This window comes from Puma concolor, chromosome E3, assembly GCF_028749965.1.
Source record: "Puma concolor isolate L17-30 chromosome E3, mPumCon1.1.hap2, whole genome shotgun sequence".
Lineage (NCBI taxonomy): Eukaryota > Metazoa > Chordata > Mammalia > Carnivora > Felidae > Puma > Puma concolor.
Genome location: NC_141682.1, coordinates 42,296,702 through 42,313,430, shown reverse-complemented (window position 1 = coordinate 42,313,430; position 16,729 = coordinate 42,296,702). Strand labels below are relative to the sequence as shown.

The 16,729-nt window shown below is 46.5% G+C and overlaps 1 protein-coding gene across 3 annotated transcripts in view; it reads left to right on the top strand.

The window, feature by feature from the left end:
* Positions 1 to 455: 455 nt before the first annotated feature.
* RAB11FIP3 (RAB11 family interacting protein 3) overlaps positions 456 to 16,729 on the top strand; it is an 83,244-nt gene continuing 66,970 nt past the window's right edge. For 2 of the 3 annotated variants that reach the window (XM_086691746.1, XM_086691744.1), the window contains exon 1: positions 457 to 1,549. In XM_086691746.1, the coding sequence (XP_086547872.1) occupies positions 854 to 1,549 (696 nt within the window). In that variant the 5' untranslated portion in view covers positions 457 to 853. Of the gene's footprint in view, positions 1,550 to 16,729 lie in introns of all 3 variants that reach the window. The other variant, XM_086691743.1, reaches the window with a different exon arrangement.

Below are 16,729 nucleotides of genomic sequence, written 5' to 3'. Positions count from 1 at the left end.
GGTAAATCCCCGGGCCTCTCTGCGCGGCTGGCGTGTGCAGGGGGCGCCGCACCCGCCCTCCGGCTATGCCTAGAGCCACGTGCACTTCTCGCTGACCCAGGAGGACAGGGCTCCTCTCTTATCAATTAGTGAGAAGGCTCTACGCAGGCAGGACCCTGTCCCCTTGGGACAGGTGCATATATCGGTATTTTGCTCGTCCGGTTTATCCATCCGTGCAGCGCGTGGGGGCGGCTGTTCTGGCGCGCCCCAGCGGCGACGTGACACCCCGCCGACGACACCCGGTGGCGCGTCATACGTGGAAACCCCACTACCCAGCAAGGCGCTCCCCCCCCCCCCCCCCCCACGCCCGGCACGAGCCTTTAAGGCAGGCCGGCGAGGGGCGGGGCTGGCAGGAGCCGCGACGCGCTGACGTCACGCCCGACGGAAGGCGGGGCCCGGGCGGCGGCGGCGGCGGCGGCGGCGGCGTCTGCTCTGGTACCGTGGGTACCTCAGCCTCCTCGGCAGCCTCCTCCGCGTCGTCCTCAGAGGCTTCAGCGGCGCCTGCCCCTTCGGCCTCCCGCCGCCGCCGCCGCCGCCTTCTCGGCGCCCTCCAGCGCCCGCCGCGCCGCCGACATGGGCCCGCGCCCGCCGCGCTGCCGGGCCGAGGGCAGCTGAGGCGCCGCGCGAAGATGGGCGAGGGCGGAGCAGGGCCCGAGCGCCAGCCCGAGCAGCCCGGGTGCCCCGCGCGCGCCCGCCCGCGCCGCCGCGGGGATGCCCGCGCCCGCCGCCGCGCCCTGAGCGCCTTTGTCTGCCGCCCGCGCCGCCCGCCGCACCACTGGCCTCGCGGGCCTGCGCCGCGGCCGGGGTCGCGCCCATGAAGATGGAGCCGGGCCGGCCGGCCTCCCCCGCGGGCGGCGCGTGCCCCGACCCGGAGCCCGGCGGGCCCGACGGGCCGGGGGCCTCCCGGCGCGCGCCCGCCGCCCCCGCCCCGCGCCGGGCGGTCGGCTCCCCGGAGCCCGCGGCCTGCGCGGATGCCGGGGCGGGCCTGAGCGCCGGGCGGGCCCCGGGGCTGGAGCGGCGGCAGCCGCTCGCCGGCCCGGAGGCGCGCCCCGAGAGCGGCCGGGCGCTGGCCACGGGCCCAGGAGCCTCTTACCTCCTGCCGGGCCCGGCCGCCCGCCCGGACCCCGAGCCCGACCGGCAGCTGCCAGAGCTCGGCCCGCTCCTTTCCTGGACTGCAGAGCCCGAGGATTACGGCCCCCCGGTTTTCCCGGACAGCGCCTGTCTCCGTGTGCCCGGCTTCAGCCACAGCCAGCACAGGAGGCCCGAGGTCGACTTCTTCCCTTGCTTCCCCTCGGCCTCGGTGGGCGAACTGACGCTGGAGGTGGGTCCCGAGGACCCGGACCGGCCCTCGGACTTCAGCCAGACGTGCCCCCTAACGAGCGAGCCCGCGGCGTGTCCGGAGGACGGCCCCCGCCTGCGAGCGGTGTTCGACGCCCTGGACGGCGATGGAGACGGCTTCGTCCGCATCGAGGACTTCGTGCAGTTCGCCACGGTCTACGGGGCAGAGCAGGTAACTAGGCGAGCACGCCCGGGCCCTGCCGTGGTCGGGGAGTGAGCGGCTCACACCGGCCGTCCCGCGCTCTCCTTTCGGGGCTTCTTGGCTCGGCTCTGCCTGAATTTCCCTGGACTTCCTTTCCTGCCTTGCAGGAGCTTCTTCTGTTCGAGGGAGTCACCTTCTCTCCCTGCGCCCCCCCCCCCCCGCCCGCCCCGCACCACACCAGCTGGTTTTTCCCAGACGGAGAGGCGCTTCTGGCGTGGGGACATGCCTCCGGCCCTTCCCGCCGCCGAGGGTCACGCTGATGGACACCTGTTTTGAGCACAGTTACTTCACTGTGCGTGGTTGGCAGTGTTCTTCCCGGGCCGTGGTTTACTGTTCGGGACACCGTGGTCGCTCAGAGTTTTCGTGTCTAATCCTCTGTGTCCGAAGGAAGGAAATACACCCCAGGGGAAGGGAATGGGCCCTAGAGCCGGGTGGTGCGTGCAGACTGGAGAACTCCGCTCCTGTTGGAGGTGAGTGGTGTAGACAGGTGACCAGGATGCACAGGGCCGTGTGTCAGTGGGCCCACCCCGCCTCCAGGGCTGCGGCTGCTCCGGAAGAAGGTGGGCCTCGAGGTTTGTCCTCCCCCTGTGTCTCGGCACTTAGGAACGTTTAGGTCAGGGTTGTGTGTTCTGACATCTGCTGTTAAATACTTTACTTAGTCGTAGGAAGTCCCTACGAGGTTGATTTGCTAGTTTTTACAATTTATTGACTTCTCACACGTGCACGCGTTTGGTAAGTGGGTGTTAGGGTTAGGACTAGAGGTTTCTAAGAAAACAGGTAAAGTTGACACCGTGCTGTTTAGGGTGTCAGTTATAATATTTATGAACCTTTATAGGGGACCCATGTGTCCCCCTGAGTATTCACAGGGTGCCTTGAGCTGTGAAGACCTGGGTCCTGAATCAGCCCGGGAAGAGGTGCGCGTCCCTGTGGGCATCCTGAGCGTTGGCGTCAGTGTCCTGCCTGCATTTAGCTCTGTGTTGGAAGACATTGCTGAGGATGGGCCTCCCATCTCTTAGTGTCACTGGCACAGAGACATCATAGGACTGGCAGTTTCCCGTATTGGCAGCATGGATTGTGATTGCTGGTTCAGCTTGCTTTCTTTCTTCTTTCCTTTTCTTTTCTTTTCTTTTCTTTTCTTTTCTTTTCTTTTCTTTTCTTTTCTTTTCTTTCTCTTCTTTCCTTTCTTTCTTTTCTTTCTTCTTTTCTTTCTTTCATGTTTATTTATTTTGAGAGCAGGGAGGCAGAGAATCCCAAGCAGGCTCCGCGCGGTGCGAAGAGCCGGATGTGGGGCTTGATCCCATGAACCATGAGATCGTGACCTGAACCGAAATCAAGAGTCTGATGCTTAACCGACTGAGCCACCCAGGGGCCCCTTGTTCAGTTTCTTTTGATGCTTTTCCTTCATGCCACTGGGCTGGAGGACACCTTGGCATCCTTGGTTGTCGTGTGTGTGTGTGTGTGTGTGTGTGTGTGAGTGTGTGAGTGTGTGAGTGACTAGTGCCATGTGTCTCCTCCCCAAACATACCCTTCCTCTTTACACCAAGCAGCGATTTTAGAGAAATACAACATTTGATCTTGTTATCATAACCTGACTCTGTGGCTCGTGTGAAGTTCGTGTATGTTTTCACTGGAATACCACCTTTTTCTGAAGTGGTGGTAAGCAGGTGGTTTTCATGTCACTTCACAGGTAAGGAACCGGAAGCCCAGGAAGGATGAATCACTTTCCCAAGACCTGACAGATTGTCAGTGCTCCAGCAGGGACTCTCACTAGGTCTTTTGAGTCATAATCTTTAGGTGGCTCTCACCTTACTAGATTTGGTGGCTCAAAGTGTTTCCACAAAGTTTCGTGTTACTAACTGCCATAAAATCCGTTTCATTTGAGAAACACCTTTTGTAATTGTCCTTGTCTATCACAGTGGGAAAAACTTGGGTGCTATTTGGGGTTGAGCTTTCTTGTGATCACAGAGTGGAAATGAGTCAAAATTCTTTGCTCTTATAGCTCCTGGTGGAATTTTAAATTTGGCGTCAAAGCCAGATGACTTGGGGTTTGGTGGAATGGGCGAGTATCCGGAGATTGCTCGTGGCATTGCCCCTTTCGTCTGCTGGCCCAGACTGCAGGAAGAAGCAGTGCTGGGTGTGATCTCAGCTTGACTTGGACACACTTCCTGGGATGGTGGAGGAGAGCTCTTGTTTTGGAGCAGATAATTTACGGAGTAATGAAAGGTTGATTTTTGTGTCTGTGTAAGCTTTAAGCTTTGCTAGCCTTTATTATGACTCAGGATTGCTTTTTCCAAGTCTGATGTCAGAATGCATTATAGAAGAGCAAAGAAAAGAAATATTTTCTGATGGTGAAGTCGTTTAAGGAAAAGTGAAGATTTCTGCCTCATGATGAGTATTTTTAAACTTTTAAATGAAAAGTCTTAAGCATGTTCAAAGATAGAGGGAATGGTCTAGTGAAACCCCCCGCCTCAGTCGTGCTAGTCTTGGCTAATCTGTCAGGTCCCTCTTTCACACCGTGTGGGAAGTGCACACCTGACATTAGATTCCATCTGTATGTATTTCAGTGTGTGTCTCTAAAAGATAGGGATTCTTTTTTTAAACATTTGTGATTTAAAAAAAAAAAAAAACCCTAGGAACAGATAAGGTGGATAAGAGCAATAACGATAAGTTTTTGTACTTTCCACCTTGAGATTTCAAAATATTGAGTGCATGAGACTCTTACCCCGGTCACATTACTGTCTTTGATGATAGCAGCTCATTATCTTGATTATTGTCAAATTTTCAAAGGTAGCACGTTGAATAATCTGTTTATGAAAGAAGCATTTTAATTTTTTTTTTTTAACGTTTTATTATTTTTGGGACAGAGAGAGACAGAGCATGAACGGGGTGGGGCAGAGAGAGAGGGAGACACAGAATCGGAAACAGGCTCCAGGCTCCGAGCCACCAGCCCAGAGCCTGACGCGGGGCTCGAACTCACGGACCGCGAGATCGTGACCCGGCTGAAGTCGGACGCTTAACCGACTGCGCCACCCAGGCGCCCCTGAAGGAAGCATTTTAAATTATTTAAGCTGATTATCTGAATTTTTAATGGAAGCAGCTCCTATATATAATACAGAAGGCTTTTGTGTCCCTCTTTCTTTAGTAATGTTATGGTGTGTGTGGCTCCCCTTACATCATCTGGGTGGTAGATCAGGTGTGGTGTAACATAACACAGTGTTAGTTATCAGCAGAGGGAAGGAGGAAAAGGACTATAGTGGAGCTTTCTGGTTGTATCTTACTGAAGCAGGAATTCATAGGCACTAGTCGTGAAGTTGGAATAAGTTATTTAAAAAACAATTTTTTTAAACATTTATTTATTTTTGAGAGACAGAGAGACAGAACATGAGCGGGGGGGGGGGGGGGGGGGGGGGGGGAGGCAGAGAAAGAGGGAAACAGAATCTGACACAGGCTCCAGACTCTGAGCCGTCAGCACAGAGCTGACACGTGCTCGAACTCAGGAACCGTGAGATCATGACCTGAGCCGAAGTAGGACGCTCAACTGACTGAGCCACCCAGGCATCTGTGGAATAGGTTATTTTTAAGGCCTCAACCATTTCTGAAGATTCTTCATTGACATGACCCCTTCATACTAAGAGGGCTGATGCTTTTGTAGCCACTAGCAACTCATCCTAAAACAGAATTGGCAAAATAAATTCCAAGAGTATTATAAGAAAGGATTGGTTTCTTTTGGCTTTACTTTTGAAAGGAATTAATTACCACTGTAAAGATTGTGTTCATGTTTATTACTACACTCACTTCAGCATTTACATTTAATAGTTATTGATCCTTTCCAGAGTACCTACACATTGAAAGACTGAATGCCCTTCACTGACCTTGTAGGCACTGTCCTCTTCAGTGCTTGCATGAGTAGGCTGCTGAAGGAAGCGTTGATGCTCAGGTCTCCCTGCTTCTTGTTCCTGCCATGCTGCTGGCGGGCAGTTGGAAGTCCCTAGAGACACGGCTGCACCTTTCAGTTGCCTCAGTGTCCTTCCTGGTTTCTTTCCTAGCCTTGAATTTGAGTGTGGGTGTATCTGTGTACATGAGAGAGAATGAATGCCGGTGTGTGAGCAGGTGCATGTGGGAGCTGGAGTGGGGTGTGCGTGCATACTTCTGGGTCTGTGTGTTGGATGAATTACTAAAAGGCAGATGAGGTCCCTTTCTGTGCTTGGATCACAGGCAATTTTGCTAGTGTTTTAAAAGCATCTTTTTCATATTATAAAAGTAACACATGCTTATTAAAAATTGTGAAAACAAAGAGTAATGTAAAATATAAAAGAAAAAAAGTGACCAATAATCCTATTTTCCTGAGAAAAAATATCACTAACATTTTAGTGTATCTCCCTACAGACTTTTTTTGTACACACAAGCACACACATACACAGAGCTTTGTACACAATTGAGATCATAGTGGGTAAAAGCTAAATTATTTTTATAGATGTTCATTGTTTAAAAACATGAGACTAAGTCATATCAGTAAGCAAAATAAGAAAAATAAAAACCACCTATAATTTCACCACCCAGAGTAACTACTTAAAATTTTTAAATGTAAATTAAAATATATGTAACGAATGCTTCATTGTACAAAAACGGTGTAATTCCCATGTCTGTTGTTCTGAACCCACTTTTTGACCTGTTTTTGAAATTAAAGATCTCTGATACCAGTTTACTTGTTTCCAGGAAGATTCAGAATTGTTAGGCGTTATTCCCACACAGAAACTGACATATAGGAAGAATTTAATTCCATGTAGACCGCACAGACAATGTTGTAAAGCACACCAGACTCATGAATTGCTTCCCTTCCAAATACTTATTTGTTTCAATTCCAGAAACAGGGTCCAAACATTAGTTAAAATTGAAATATCAGACACAAGAGTTAGGCATCCACTGAAGACTATTATGTGGTCCTTAGCAGTGGTTATTACAAAGTTACCAAAGTAATTTAGATTAGTGCTTCTGATGGAATGAATTGTATACCATTATTATAACTGTGAAAATTGTCCATGTGGAAAAGTTTTGAAGGAAATACTAAAAACTAGTTGTAGTGTGTATGTGTGTGTATTGGGGAGGTATATTTGTAGAAGGGGGTGAGTGGTAGGGATGGGCTTGGTTTCATTTGAGGTACAGGCCACATTTTCTGTTACATTTACTGATTTTACTTTGGAAAGTAGTGTCTGTATATGTATCACAAATTTCAAACCATATAAAAAAGAATCTAGTAAAAATTTTATTACAATCTTTAGAAATAGAAAATTATACCCTAAAGATAAAATACTTACATGTCTTATTTTGACTTAGATAAGGCTTTAGATCAAAATAAAAAACACATCTAAAGAAACAGGTTTTTCTGAGGAACTTTTATAGAATATTGAGTTAGCATGTTCAGACGCTTATCGAAGATAGACTTAATTTGTGTTGATATTTGGAAAAATGCATATTAAAAATGCCTGTAATTCTTAAAGGTTGGCTACTAGGTGGGATGGTGGTTTCATCAATGTCTAATAACATAAGTAATTCTGAGAGCTTCCTGGTGAAAAGAATTGCACTGTAATTTTTGAAAGTTCTTGAGAGTGGTAGAAATGATTCAGTATCATGGTTAGGGAGGAAAAGAAACTTTTTCTGTGGGTACAGTTTTATTTTTATGTCCAAATATTTAATGCTTGTTTTAGGCAAGTTGGTATTACTCTGGTTATGATCTAGCTAATTTTTAAAGACCCATGCCTTCAGAAGGATTTAAGAACATACAGCTCCTGGAATTCTAATTTGTTAAATGATCTATTTTACTTTTTCTTTTGTTGGATAATTAAAAAAAGTTTACAGAAGTTTTAGAGCCTTCTGTGCTGAAAGCTAAATCATCCTGCTGTAGTCAAAAGTGAGCTTGTCTGTTAAGATCCCTGTTTTGAGCTAGAGTTCCATGGGATTGGGAATTTATGCTGTTGTCAGTATCAGAGGCTTTAATGATTCATTGTTCTTTTTCATTTCACATGATCTGTTCTCACTTCTCTTTAAGCAAGTTTAACCAGCTCAGATTATGATTGATGTGTGGTACCGGCTGCCTAAGTTTGTTTATAGGTAGGTGATTTATATGTTCAGACAGGAGGAATTGTTCAGCACTTTAAGGACCATTATTGCCCTAAATCATTGGGTCAGTAACAAAACAATGTGCTTAGCATTTTACCATCTTGAGCAACCTAGGGGTGTTTTGTAAACAGTTTGATTAAGCTGCCTGCCAGTGACTCATTAACTGAATACATATATATATATATATATATATATATTCTTCAATAGATTTTATTTTTAAGTAAAAATACCCACCTAACGTGGGACACAAACTTAACAACCCTGAGATCAAGAGTTGCGTGCTCTACTGACTGATCCAGTCTGGCACTCTTGATTAGTCATATTTTTAAAAGTTAAATGTAATTTAAATTTTACTAATAGATTATCCATAATGAAAGGAATTAAAAGTCCACATGGACTAGAGACATTAGTGTTTCCTTTGAAAGCCTGCTAAAGTACATTTTAAAAAGTTCAGCCAGTGAGAGAAATTTTTTTTTTAAAGTTTTTTTTTTTTTCAACGTTTATTTATTTTTGGGACAGAGAGAGACAGAGCATGAACGGGGGAGGGGCAGAGAGAGAGGGAGACTCAGAATCGGAAACAGGCTCCAGGCTCTGAGCCATCAGCCCAGAGCCCGACGCGGGGCTCAAACTCACGGACCGCGAGATCGTGACCTGAGCTGAAGTCGGATGCCTAACCGACTGCGCCACCCAGGCGCCCCAAGTGAGAGAAATTTTTTAAAACGTTTATTGATTTTTGAGAGAGAGGGAGACTGTGTACTGGGGAGGGGCAGAGAGAGAGGGACAGAGGATCCAAAGTGGGTTCTGCACTGACAGAGATCATGACCCGAGAGAACGTTTTTTAACTTGAAATACAGATGAGGGATGGTAGAAGGCTGTGAGTTTCGAGTGAGGTCTGAGCAGAGGGTAGCCAGTTTCTGGTTCTCCTCAGAGCACTGATAATGTTTATGGGCTATGTGTAGGGTCCAGTCCCTGGTCTCCCTGATCATATCTGTGGAGGAACCTCAGGTTTTCATCTAGAAGATGAGAAAGCATAGCCAGCCTAACACACCTCTTTGGCCCCACTGTGTTCTCCAGTAGGGACTCTCAGTAAGTTTTTTTAAAAACACGAGATAAAAGACTGATGTAAAAACTCTTGAAAGCCAAAGGGGGGAAAAAAGACAACCTGGTAGAAAAATGGACAAGAGATGTGAAGACATCCCACAGAAAAAGATACACGAATGGTCTTGAAACATATGAAAACATACTCAGCTCATCATGATGAGAAAGATAAATGCAAATTAAAATCACTTAGATTGCATCTCTCACTCATCATGTTGGCAAAAATGTCAAAGCTTGAACACATTCTGTTGGTGAGGCTGTTGGGAAATAGGCATGCTCTCATATTGCTGGGAGGGTGCAAAGTGGCACGGCCCTTATCAAGGGGAATTTGCAGGATCTGCAGACGTACTGACCCTTTTGCCTTAGCAGTCCCACTTCTAGTAATTCACCCCGAGGGTGTACCTCCACAGATAAAAATATCAGGTGCACACAGTATTCATCGCAGCATTACCTGTGAGTAAAATATGGAAACAACTGAAATGTCCGTCCAGGAAGAGTGAACTGAGGTTTGTTCATGAAACAGAGCTGTGCAGCTGCAGAGATGAGGGGGGGACATTACTACAAACTGGTAGGGAGTGATGTCCAACATGCAGTAAGTGGAAAGAAAGTACAAAGTAGAATGCATAATTTGTGGTGAGAAAGAATGGTTATTATGTGATTCCCCTGCTAGGTGGCTCCTAGAGGAGTCAGACCACATAGCTGGAAAGGAGAATGGGGCTGGAGGGGAGTTAGTATTTAATGGGGAGAGTTTGAGTTGGGGAAGTTGGAAAAGTCCCAGAGACGGATAACGGTGATGGTTGTATAACAACGTAAATGTACTTAATGGCATAGAACTGTATACTTAAAAATAGTTAATTTACCACAACAGGGATGCCTCCGTTAGGCATCCAATTCTTGATTTCAGCTCAGCTCATGAACTCCCAGCTCACGGGGTCAAGCCCCACACCGTGCTCTACGCTGGCAGCGCAGAGCCTGTGTGGGATTCTGTCTCCTTCTCTCTTTGCCCTTCCTCTACTTGCTCTCTGTGTCTTTCCCAAAATAAATAAAAATAAACTTTAAAAAAAAAAGGTTAATTTACCACAATTAAAAAAAAAAGGAAAAAGAAGATGAGGGATCTGAGATGCAGAACCCTAAGTGAATGACTTTAGCTCAGAGGAAGGGGAATCGACAAACAGAATAAGAAACCAAACTTTAGGGTGTCTGGCTGGCCCAGTTGGAAGAGCGTGTGACTCTTGATCTCGGGATCATGAGTTTGAGCCCACGTTGGGTGTAGAGATTACAAAAAATAAATAAACTTTAAGAAAGCAAGCAAGAGGGGCGGGCGCCTGGGTGGCTCAGTTGGTAAAGTAGGTTTTTGTATTCACAGGCCCCAGGACAGGCCTAGGCCAGCAAGATCTGACTATAAGGAGGTCAGGGTGGTGGTGGTGTGGGGGGAAGAGGTTGGAAAGAAAGAATGCAAAATTAGAAGAGGAAATAAAATGTATATATTTGTTTCTTTTTGCAAAAAGAAATCTAGGAAGGATAGATGAGAAAGCAATTTAAAAAACTTAAGTGGGTGGGGACAGGGTGTAAGGTATATATGGGTGGGAGTGAAACTTGTTTGAGTCTGCCTTTTTATATTATCTTTGAGTTTTGAGCCATCCATATATTCTACATATTAAGAAAACAAATTAAGACAATGATAGAAACCAAACTGAATACACATAGGAGCAAAGGAAACCGAAAGTGAGTCGAATTACTAATATAACCACGTAGGAAAGATTAATTCACGGGTCATGAACACAGTACTCTGTATTCCTTTAGTGGGTTGTATTTAAAAGAAAAAAAAGAACTACAAAGAAACTTAATACAAAGTAAGTTTGTTGTTGATAGATCAGCATAGAAGTTCTGAAATCTCTTTGGCTGTATGTCAGAGCAAACAAGTGTACTGCTTCTGGGAACCAGGGTTCTTTGGGAGGAAGGAGGTAAAAATATGGTATGGAGGGGCACCTGTGGCTCAGTCGGTTGAGCCTCTGACTCTTGATTCTCTCTCCCTCTGCCCTGTCCCCCCACTCATGTTCTCTCTCTCCCTCTCTCTAAAATAAAATAAAAAATAAAATAAAATAAATATGTTATGGAAAAGGTGAGGGAGAGCCTGTTGTCTTGATATTTAAATTGAGGGTATCGGTATGAATACGTGATTTAAAAAACAATTCCTAGCTCTGTCTTCTGAAAGAGTTTAGGAGCAGTGACACTCCAGTAGCAGTGAGAACACTTCGCCCCCCAGATACCGGTTACAAACACCATTTCCTACTAAAGCACTCAGGGGTCCTCGGAGAAGTGACTTACTTCAGGTTTGGGGCAGGCAAAATTCAATGCGAGCCTGGATTATCTTGTACCAGAAAGCAAGGAAGTGTTCAAAAATTGATAGGGACGTGTCAAAAATGGAGCAGCTTGAATGGGTTCCCAGTGGGCAAATCTGGGACATTGGGAGTGTCAGAAAAGAGTAATGATGATAACGGATACATCGAATTTAAAAAGTCTGGCATACAGTGAGTAACAACCAGTCCTAGTCACACTCCAAAGGAGGTGCGTAGTTCCTTACAAATGGCCTTTGAAGGAGAAAGTGACAGATTTAGAGAATCGGTGTTTTGTTGTTGTTGTTGTTTGTTTTTTTTTGTGGGGGGAATTAGTGTTTTGTGATGACCAAGGTAATTATTGATTCAAGTGAGGATCATCAGTGGTTGCCAAAAACAGTCTGAAGTGTCATTCCACAGATGATTGATTCCAAAGGTAAAGAGAAAAGTCCTTACATTTGGAGAAATATGTCAGACTCTACCTTGATCAAACCGTGATCAAACTCTGACTTCCCAGTAATGGAGATTACATTGCCCCTTGAGGGGATACAGTGGCGGGGACGGGGATGTGTGTGTCAACATTCTTGCCAAAAATGCTTACCCTGAGTCAAGTAATGAGGAGTAACCAGATAGCCCAGAATGTAGGGCATTCTGCAGTTGCCTGGACACTTGAAAATATCAGTGTCATAAGAAGGGTGGGGGCCCATCTAGATTGAGGAGGTGAGAGAATTGTAACAACTCGTGACTGGTTCTTGATTAGAAACTGGTTTAAAAGGAAACAAAACAAGTGTGAAGGCCATTATTGGGACAACTGGAAAAATTTGAATATAGATGAACTTGGGATCAGTGGTCATAATGGTATTACATAGGAGGACGGTCCTTGTTCTTAGGAAATATACGCTGAAAGGGCTTAGGGAGGCATCGTGATGTCTGTACCTTAATACAATTTTTTAAAGATTTAATGATTTTGTTTTTAAGTAATCTCTATACCCAACGTGGGGCTTGAACTCAAGACCTGGAGATCAAGAGTTGCATGCTCTACTGACTGAGCCAGCCAGGTGCCCCTCTGCAGCTTATTTTTAATAGTTCCACAATTAAAGTGCAGGTGTGTAGAAAGAGATACAAAGCGAATGTGGAAGGACATTAATAATTGAATATAGAGGAGGGATATACAGGTGTTCTTCTTTGAACTTTACAGTGGGTTCACTTCAAAATAAAAAGGAAAAGTACAATATGGGAAGTTCATTGAGGATAACCTGTACTTCGTCTTGTACTGTACATTAGATTGTGTGTCCTTTACCAATACACGATATAACCCTGAAACCCTTTGTTCTCAAACATGTTTTAAAAGGAATGTTACACACGCACACAGGTTTTACTTGTTATTAACTTCACAGCCAAGGTAGCATTTATTGATTGACAGTTACACAAGGTATGAAAGGACCCCTTCCTTTGACACAGGGGTTGAAATGGGAAATTAACAATAGCTGTACGTTGAACCTTATTTATGAAGGGATGGTGCTTCCCCAAGAGATGTAAATATCTTGTCCAGTGTACAGATTCCCTCAGAACGAAATTTATAAAGAGCTCTCTTTTTCCCTCCCTGTTGACAGTATTCAAATGGATAAATCCATGTTTGAATAAATATGTGAAAGGAGCTTTGAAATACTTAGGGTGTATAAAAATTAATTTCCTGTTGCAGGGTAACTTTATGTATTTTCTGCTTTGCATTTTGTCTGGGTGTGAAAATGTTCAGTTAGATGCTGTTGTAGAGAATGAGGTGTCTCTGATGGGGTGTTGCACGTAGAAGTCCTGAGGTCATTTTGTTGTGGATTTAGGTATCAACAAAGTACAGTAAAACTGGATTTGTGGTTTGGGTTGTGCTTATGCCACAAATATGTTAACCATATGGTTAACTATGTACTGTGACCTTTTAGTGATGGTCAGTCCTTGCTGGGCTTGTTAAAGCCCTGGACTGCTGGTTCATAAACTCTTTGTCTTAGACACTGCACATTGTGATCTCCCTCTCTCTCTCAAAATGAATAAACATTAAAAAAAAATTAAATATTAATCCATTACATGTTAACATTAATGACAATTTGTTTTTGAGAGGGCACACGGGAGGGGCAGAGGGAAGGAGGGAGAGAGAAAATCTTTTTTTTTTTAATTTGTTTTAATGTTTATTTATTTTTGACAGAGAGAGAGAGACAGAGCATGAGTCAGGGAGGGGCAGAGAGAGAGGGAGGCACAGAATCTGAAACAGGCTGCAGGCTCTGAGCTGTCAGGACAGAGCCCGACGCAGGGCTGGAACTCAACATCAGTGAGATCATGATCTGAGCTGAAGTCAGATGCTCAAACGACTGAGCCACCCAAGTGCCCCGAGAGAGAGAGGAAATCTTAAGCAGGCTTCATGCTTAGTGCAGAGCTTGACATGGGGCTTGATCTCACTACTGTGAAGTCATGACCTGGGCCGAAATTAAGACTCAGACACTTAACCAAGTGAGCCACCTAAGCACCCCAACATCAATGACATATTTTTTTAATTAAAAAATTATTTTTATTTTTTTATTAAAAAAGATTTTTTTTAATGTTTATTCATTTTTGAAAGAGAGAGAGCACAAGCAGGGGTGGGGCAGAGAGAGAGGGGTGGGGGTGACACAGAATCCGAAGCAGGCTCCAGGCTCCGAGCTGTCAGCAGAGAGCCCGACGTGGGGCTCGAACTCACGAACCGTGAGATCATGACCTGAGCCGAAGTTGGATGCTCAGATGACAGAGCCACCCAGGCACCCCTAAAAAAAATTTTTTTTTTAAATATTTATTCATTTTTGAGAGAGAGAGTGTGAGCAGGAGAGGAGCAGAGAGAGGAAGACACAGAATCTGAAGCAGGCTCCAGGCTCCGAGCTGTCAGCACAGAGCCCGATGCCAGGCTGGAACTTGGAAACCATGAGATCGTGACCTGAGCCGAAGCCAGATGCTTAATCAACTGAGTCACCAGGTGCCCCCGTCAATGACATCTTCTTTTTTTTTTGATTAAAAAAAATTTTGGGGGGCGCCTGGGTGGCTCAGTCGGTTGGGCGACCGACTTCGGCTCAGGTTGTGATCTCACAGTCCGTGAGTTCGAGCCCTGCATTGGGCTCTGTGCTGACAGCTCAGAGCCTGGAGCCTGTTTCAGATTCTGTGTCTACCTCTCTCTCTGACCCTCCCCCGTTCATGCTGTCTCTCTGTCTCAAAAATAAATAAATGTAAAAAAAAAAAAATTAAAAAAAATAAAATTTTTTTTATGTTTATTTATTTTTGAGAGAGAGCAAGAGACAGCGTGTGAGCTAGGGAGGGGCAGAGAGAGAGGGAGACACAGAATCCGAAGCAGGCTCCAGGCTCCGAGCTGTCAGCACAGAGCCTGACGCGGGGTTCAAACTCACAGACCGTGAGATCACGACCTGAGCCGAAGTCGGTTGCTCAACCAACTGAGCCACCCAGGCGCCCCTGTGTTCTCTTGAAGCCAGCGCTCAGGCCTTGTCCAAGTACTGCAGCAGCTGCAGCTGCTCTGTCCGCTGCTGCTGCTGCTTGGTCTTCGGGTTTTGCTTGTGTCTTCTTGTGCCGCAGATCAGGGGTTCGTACTTCTTACCCGTGTAGAATTTCCCGAGGTTCTCCTTCTGAGTCTGGTTGATGATGGTGAGAATGCAGGTGATGGATTTGCGAACAACCCGGATCTTGGAGATCTTGGAGAGCTTGGAGGCCGCGCCGCCTGTCAGTTTGGCCACGCGAGGCTGGGACGGCTCCACCTTTAAGTCTTCGGCTGCCTGCCTAAGCACCTCCTCCTCCCCCTTCTTGCCTGGAAGGTCTCACACCTTAATCTTGGCCACGTCTGCACCCTCCACCTTCGCTGCCAATGGAAGAGGTGAAGGAGAGAGTTTGCATCTCTTTAAAGACCCAGTTCTATTTGAACATCACTCTGCCTCACTCTGTATTTACTCCGACATTAATTTCACAAATGTTTACTTGGGGCCCACTCTGCTGCCCCCTCAGGAGGCCTCAGGGCTGCCCTCTGCCCTCACTGCTTTCTGTTTGGTAGAAAAGCAGAGGTGAAGCCAGGACTCGGATAGGGAAGTCCACGTGCACCTTGGTCCACCTTTGCTGCTCTGTAACTTCTGCTTGCTGTGCTCGTTTCTTGTACTTGTTTTAATGTTATATTTCAGTTTAATGTTAATTTTTATCACGTGTAGTTTGAAAAGTCAAATGGTGTACTGCACGCTGCACAACAGGAGGTAGCTGTGGTCTCCTTGCCTTTCCCGATCCTGGACTCCTGGCTTTTTCCTTCTCGGGTTCTGTCCCCCAGGTTTAGATAGTTGCTGTTGTGTTTCTCTTGGGGAAGGTACACCTGCATATTTCCCTTCCGTCTCCTCTGTTCTTCAATATAGTGAATCCTAATGCGGATTAAATAGACCTTTTGTGTTTGTTTTAATTGCAGATATTTTCCACAACTGTCCCATGTGGTGTGCCAGGAATACATTTCCTGCCTAATGCCAACTTAGGCTTCTCCTGGAATCACTTTACATTGTTTTTTAATGGTTTTTTATTCTGAGAGAGACAGAGAGTGAGCATGACCAGGGGAGGGGCAGAGAGAGAGAGAGAGAGAGAGAGAGAGAGAGAGAGAGAGAGAGGGAGAGAGGGAGAGAAAATCCCAAGCAGGTTCCACACTGTCTGCCCACAGCCTGATGTGGAGCTCGATCCCACGAACCTCGAGATCATGACCTGAGCTGAAACCAAGAGTCAGACATTCAATCAACTGAGCCACTCAGGCACCGCATTAGTTTACATTTTCACGTGTTCTGTTTTCCATGTACCCATCAGTAGTTCTTGCTAGCCTGTCTGCTGGGGATCTCACCAGTCAGCATGAACTCTTGGACTTCCATTGTTGTGTCCTGGCCCCTCTTCTCGTGCTGGGGCTTGTCTCCTCACCTCCAGCCTGGTGTTCTACTTTTGGAGTACCTCTGCTCGTCTGTCCTGAGTCCGTATCCTGCCTGAGGTTCCATGTCAGACATTCACCCAGGCTTTTCTCGTCACGTACGACACGTGATGCCCTTTCTACTTCCTGCACTTTGCTTGGTCCTCTGGCATCCTCTCTGTGGCCATTATGTTACTGTGTTCTTTGCTCTAAGTGAGTGCCCACTTATCCATCCCCGTGCATCTTCCAGAAGGTCAGCGTCTCTCCTCTGGAGCAGTGTTTTTCCAGAGGACTTCCAGGAGGGAGTGGAGAGAAACCCGGGTATTCATTCCGTTGAACTCTATTTAAGGCCCTTTCTCTCCTCGACATCCTGCACGTGCGCCTGTCAAAACTGGCTCAGTGCTTGTCTCCCTGGCCTCACCATTGTCCGTGTTGTGGGTGGAGCAGGACTTACTAGTGTCCCACAACTAGGGGACAGTGCCGGGACACAGACTGCTGCCCCTGTCCCTTCTCCCCTGATGATTGTCTGTGGGAAATCTGTGCCAACAAATGGTTTGGTTTGGGTTTCCTTATCTTGCATGTGTGTGTGTGTGTGTGTGTGTGTGTGTGTAAATTTTCACATTTTGACAGAGTCCACATGCATGAAATGAGGTT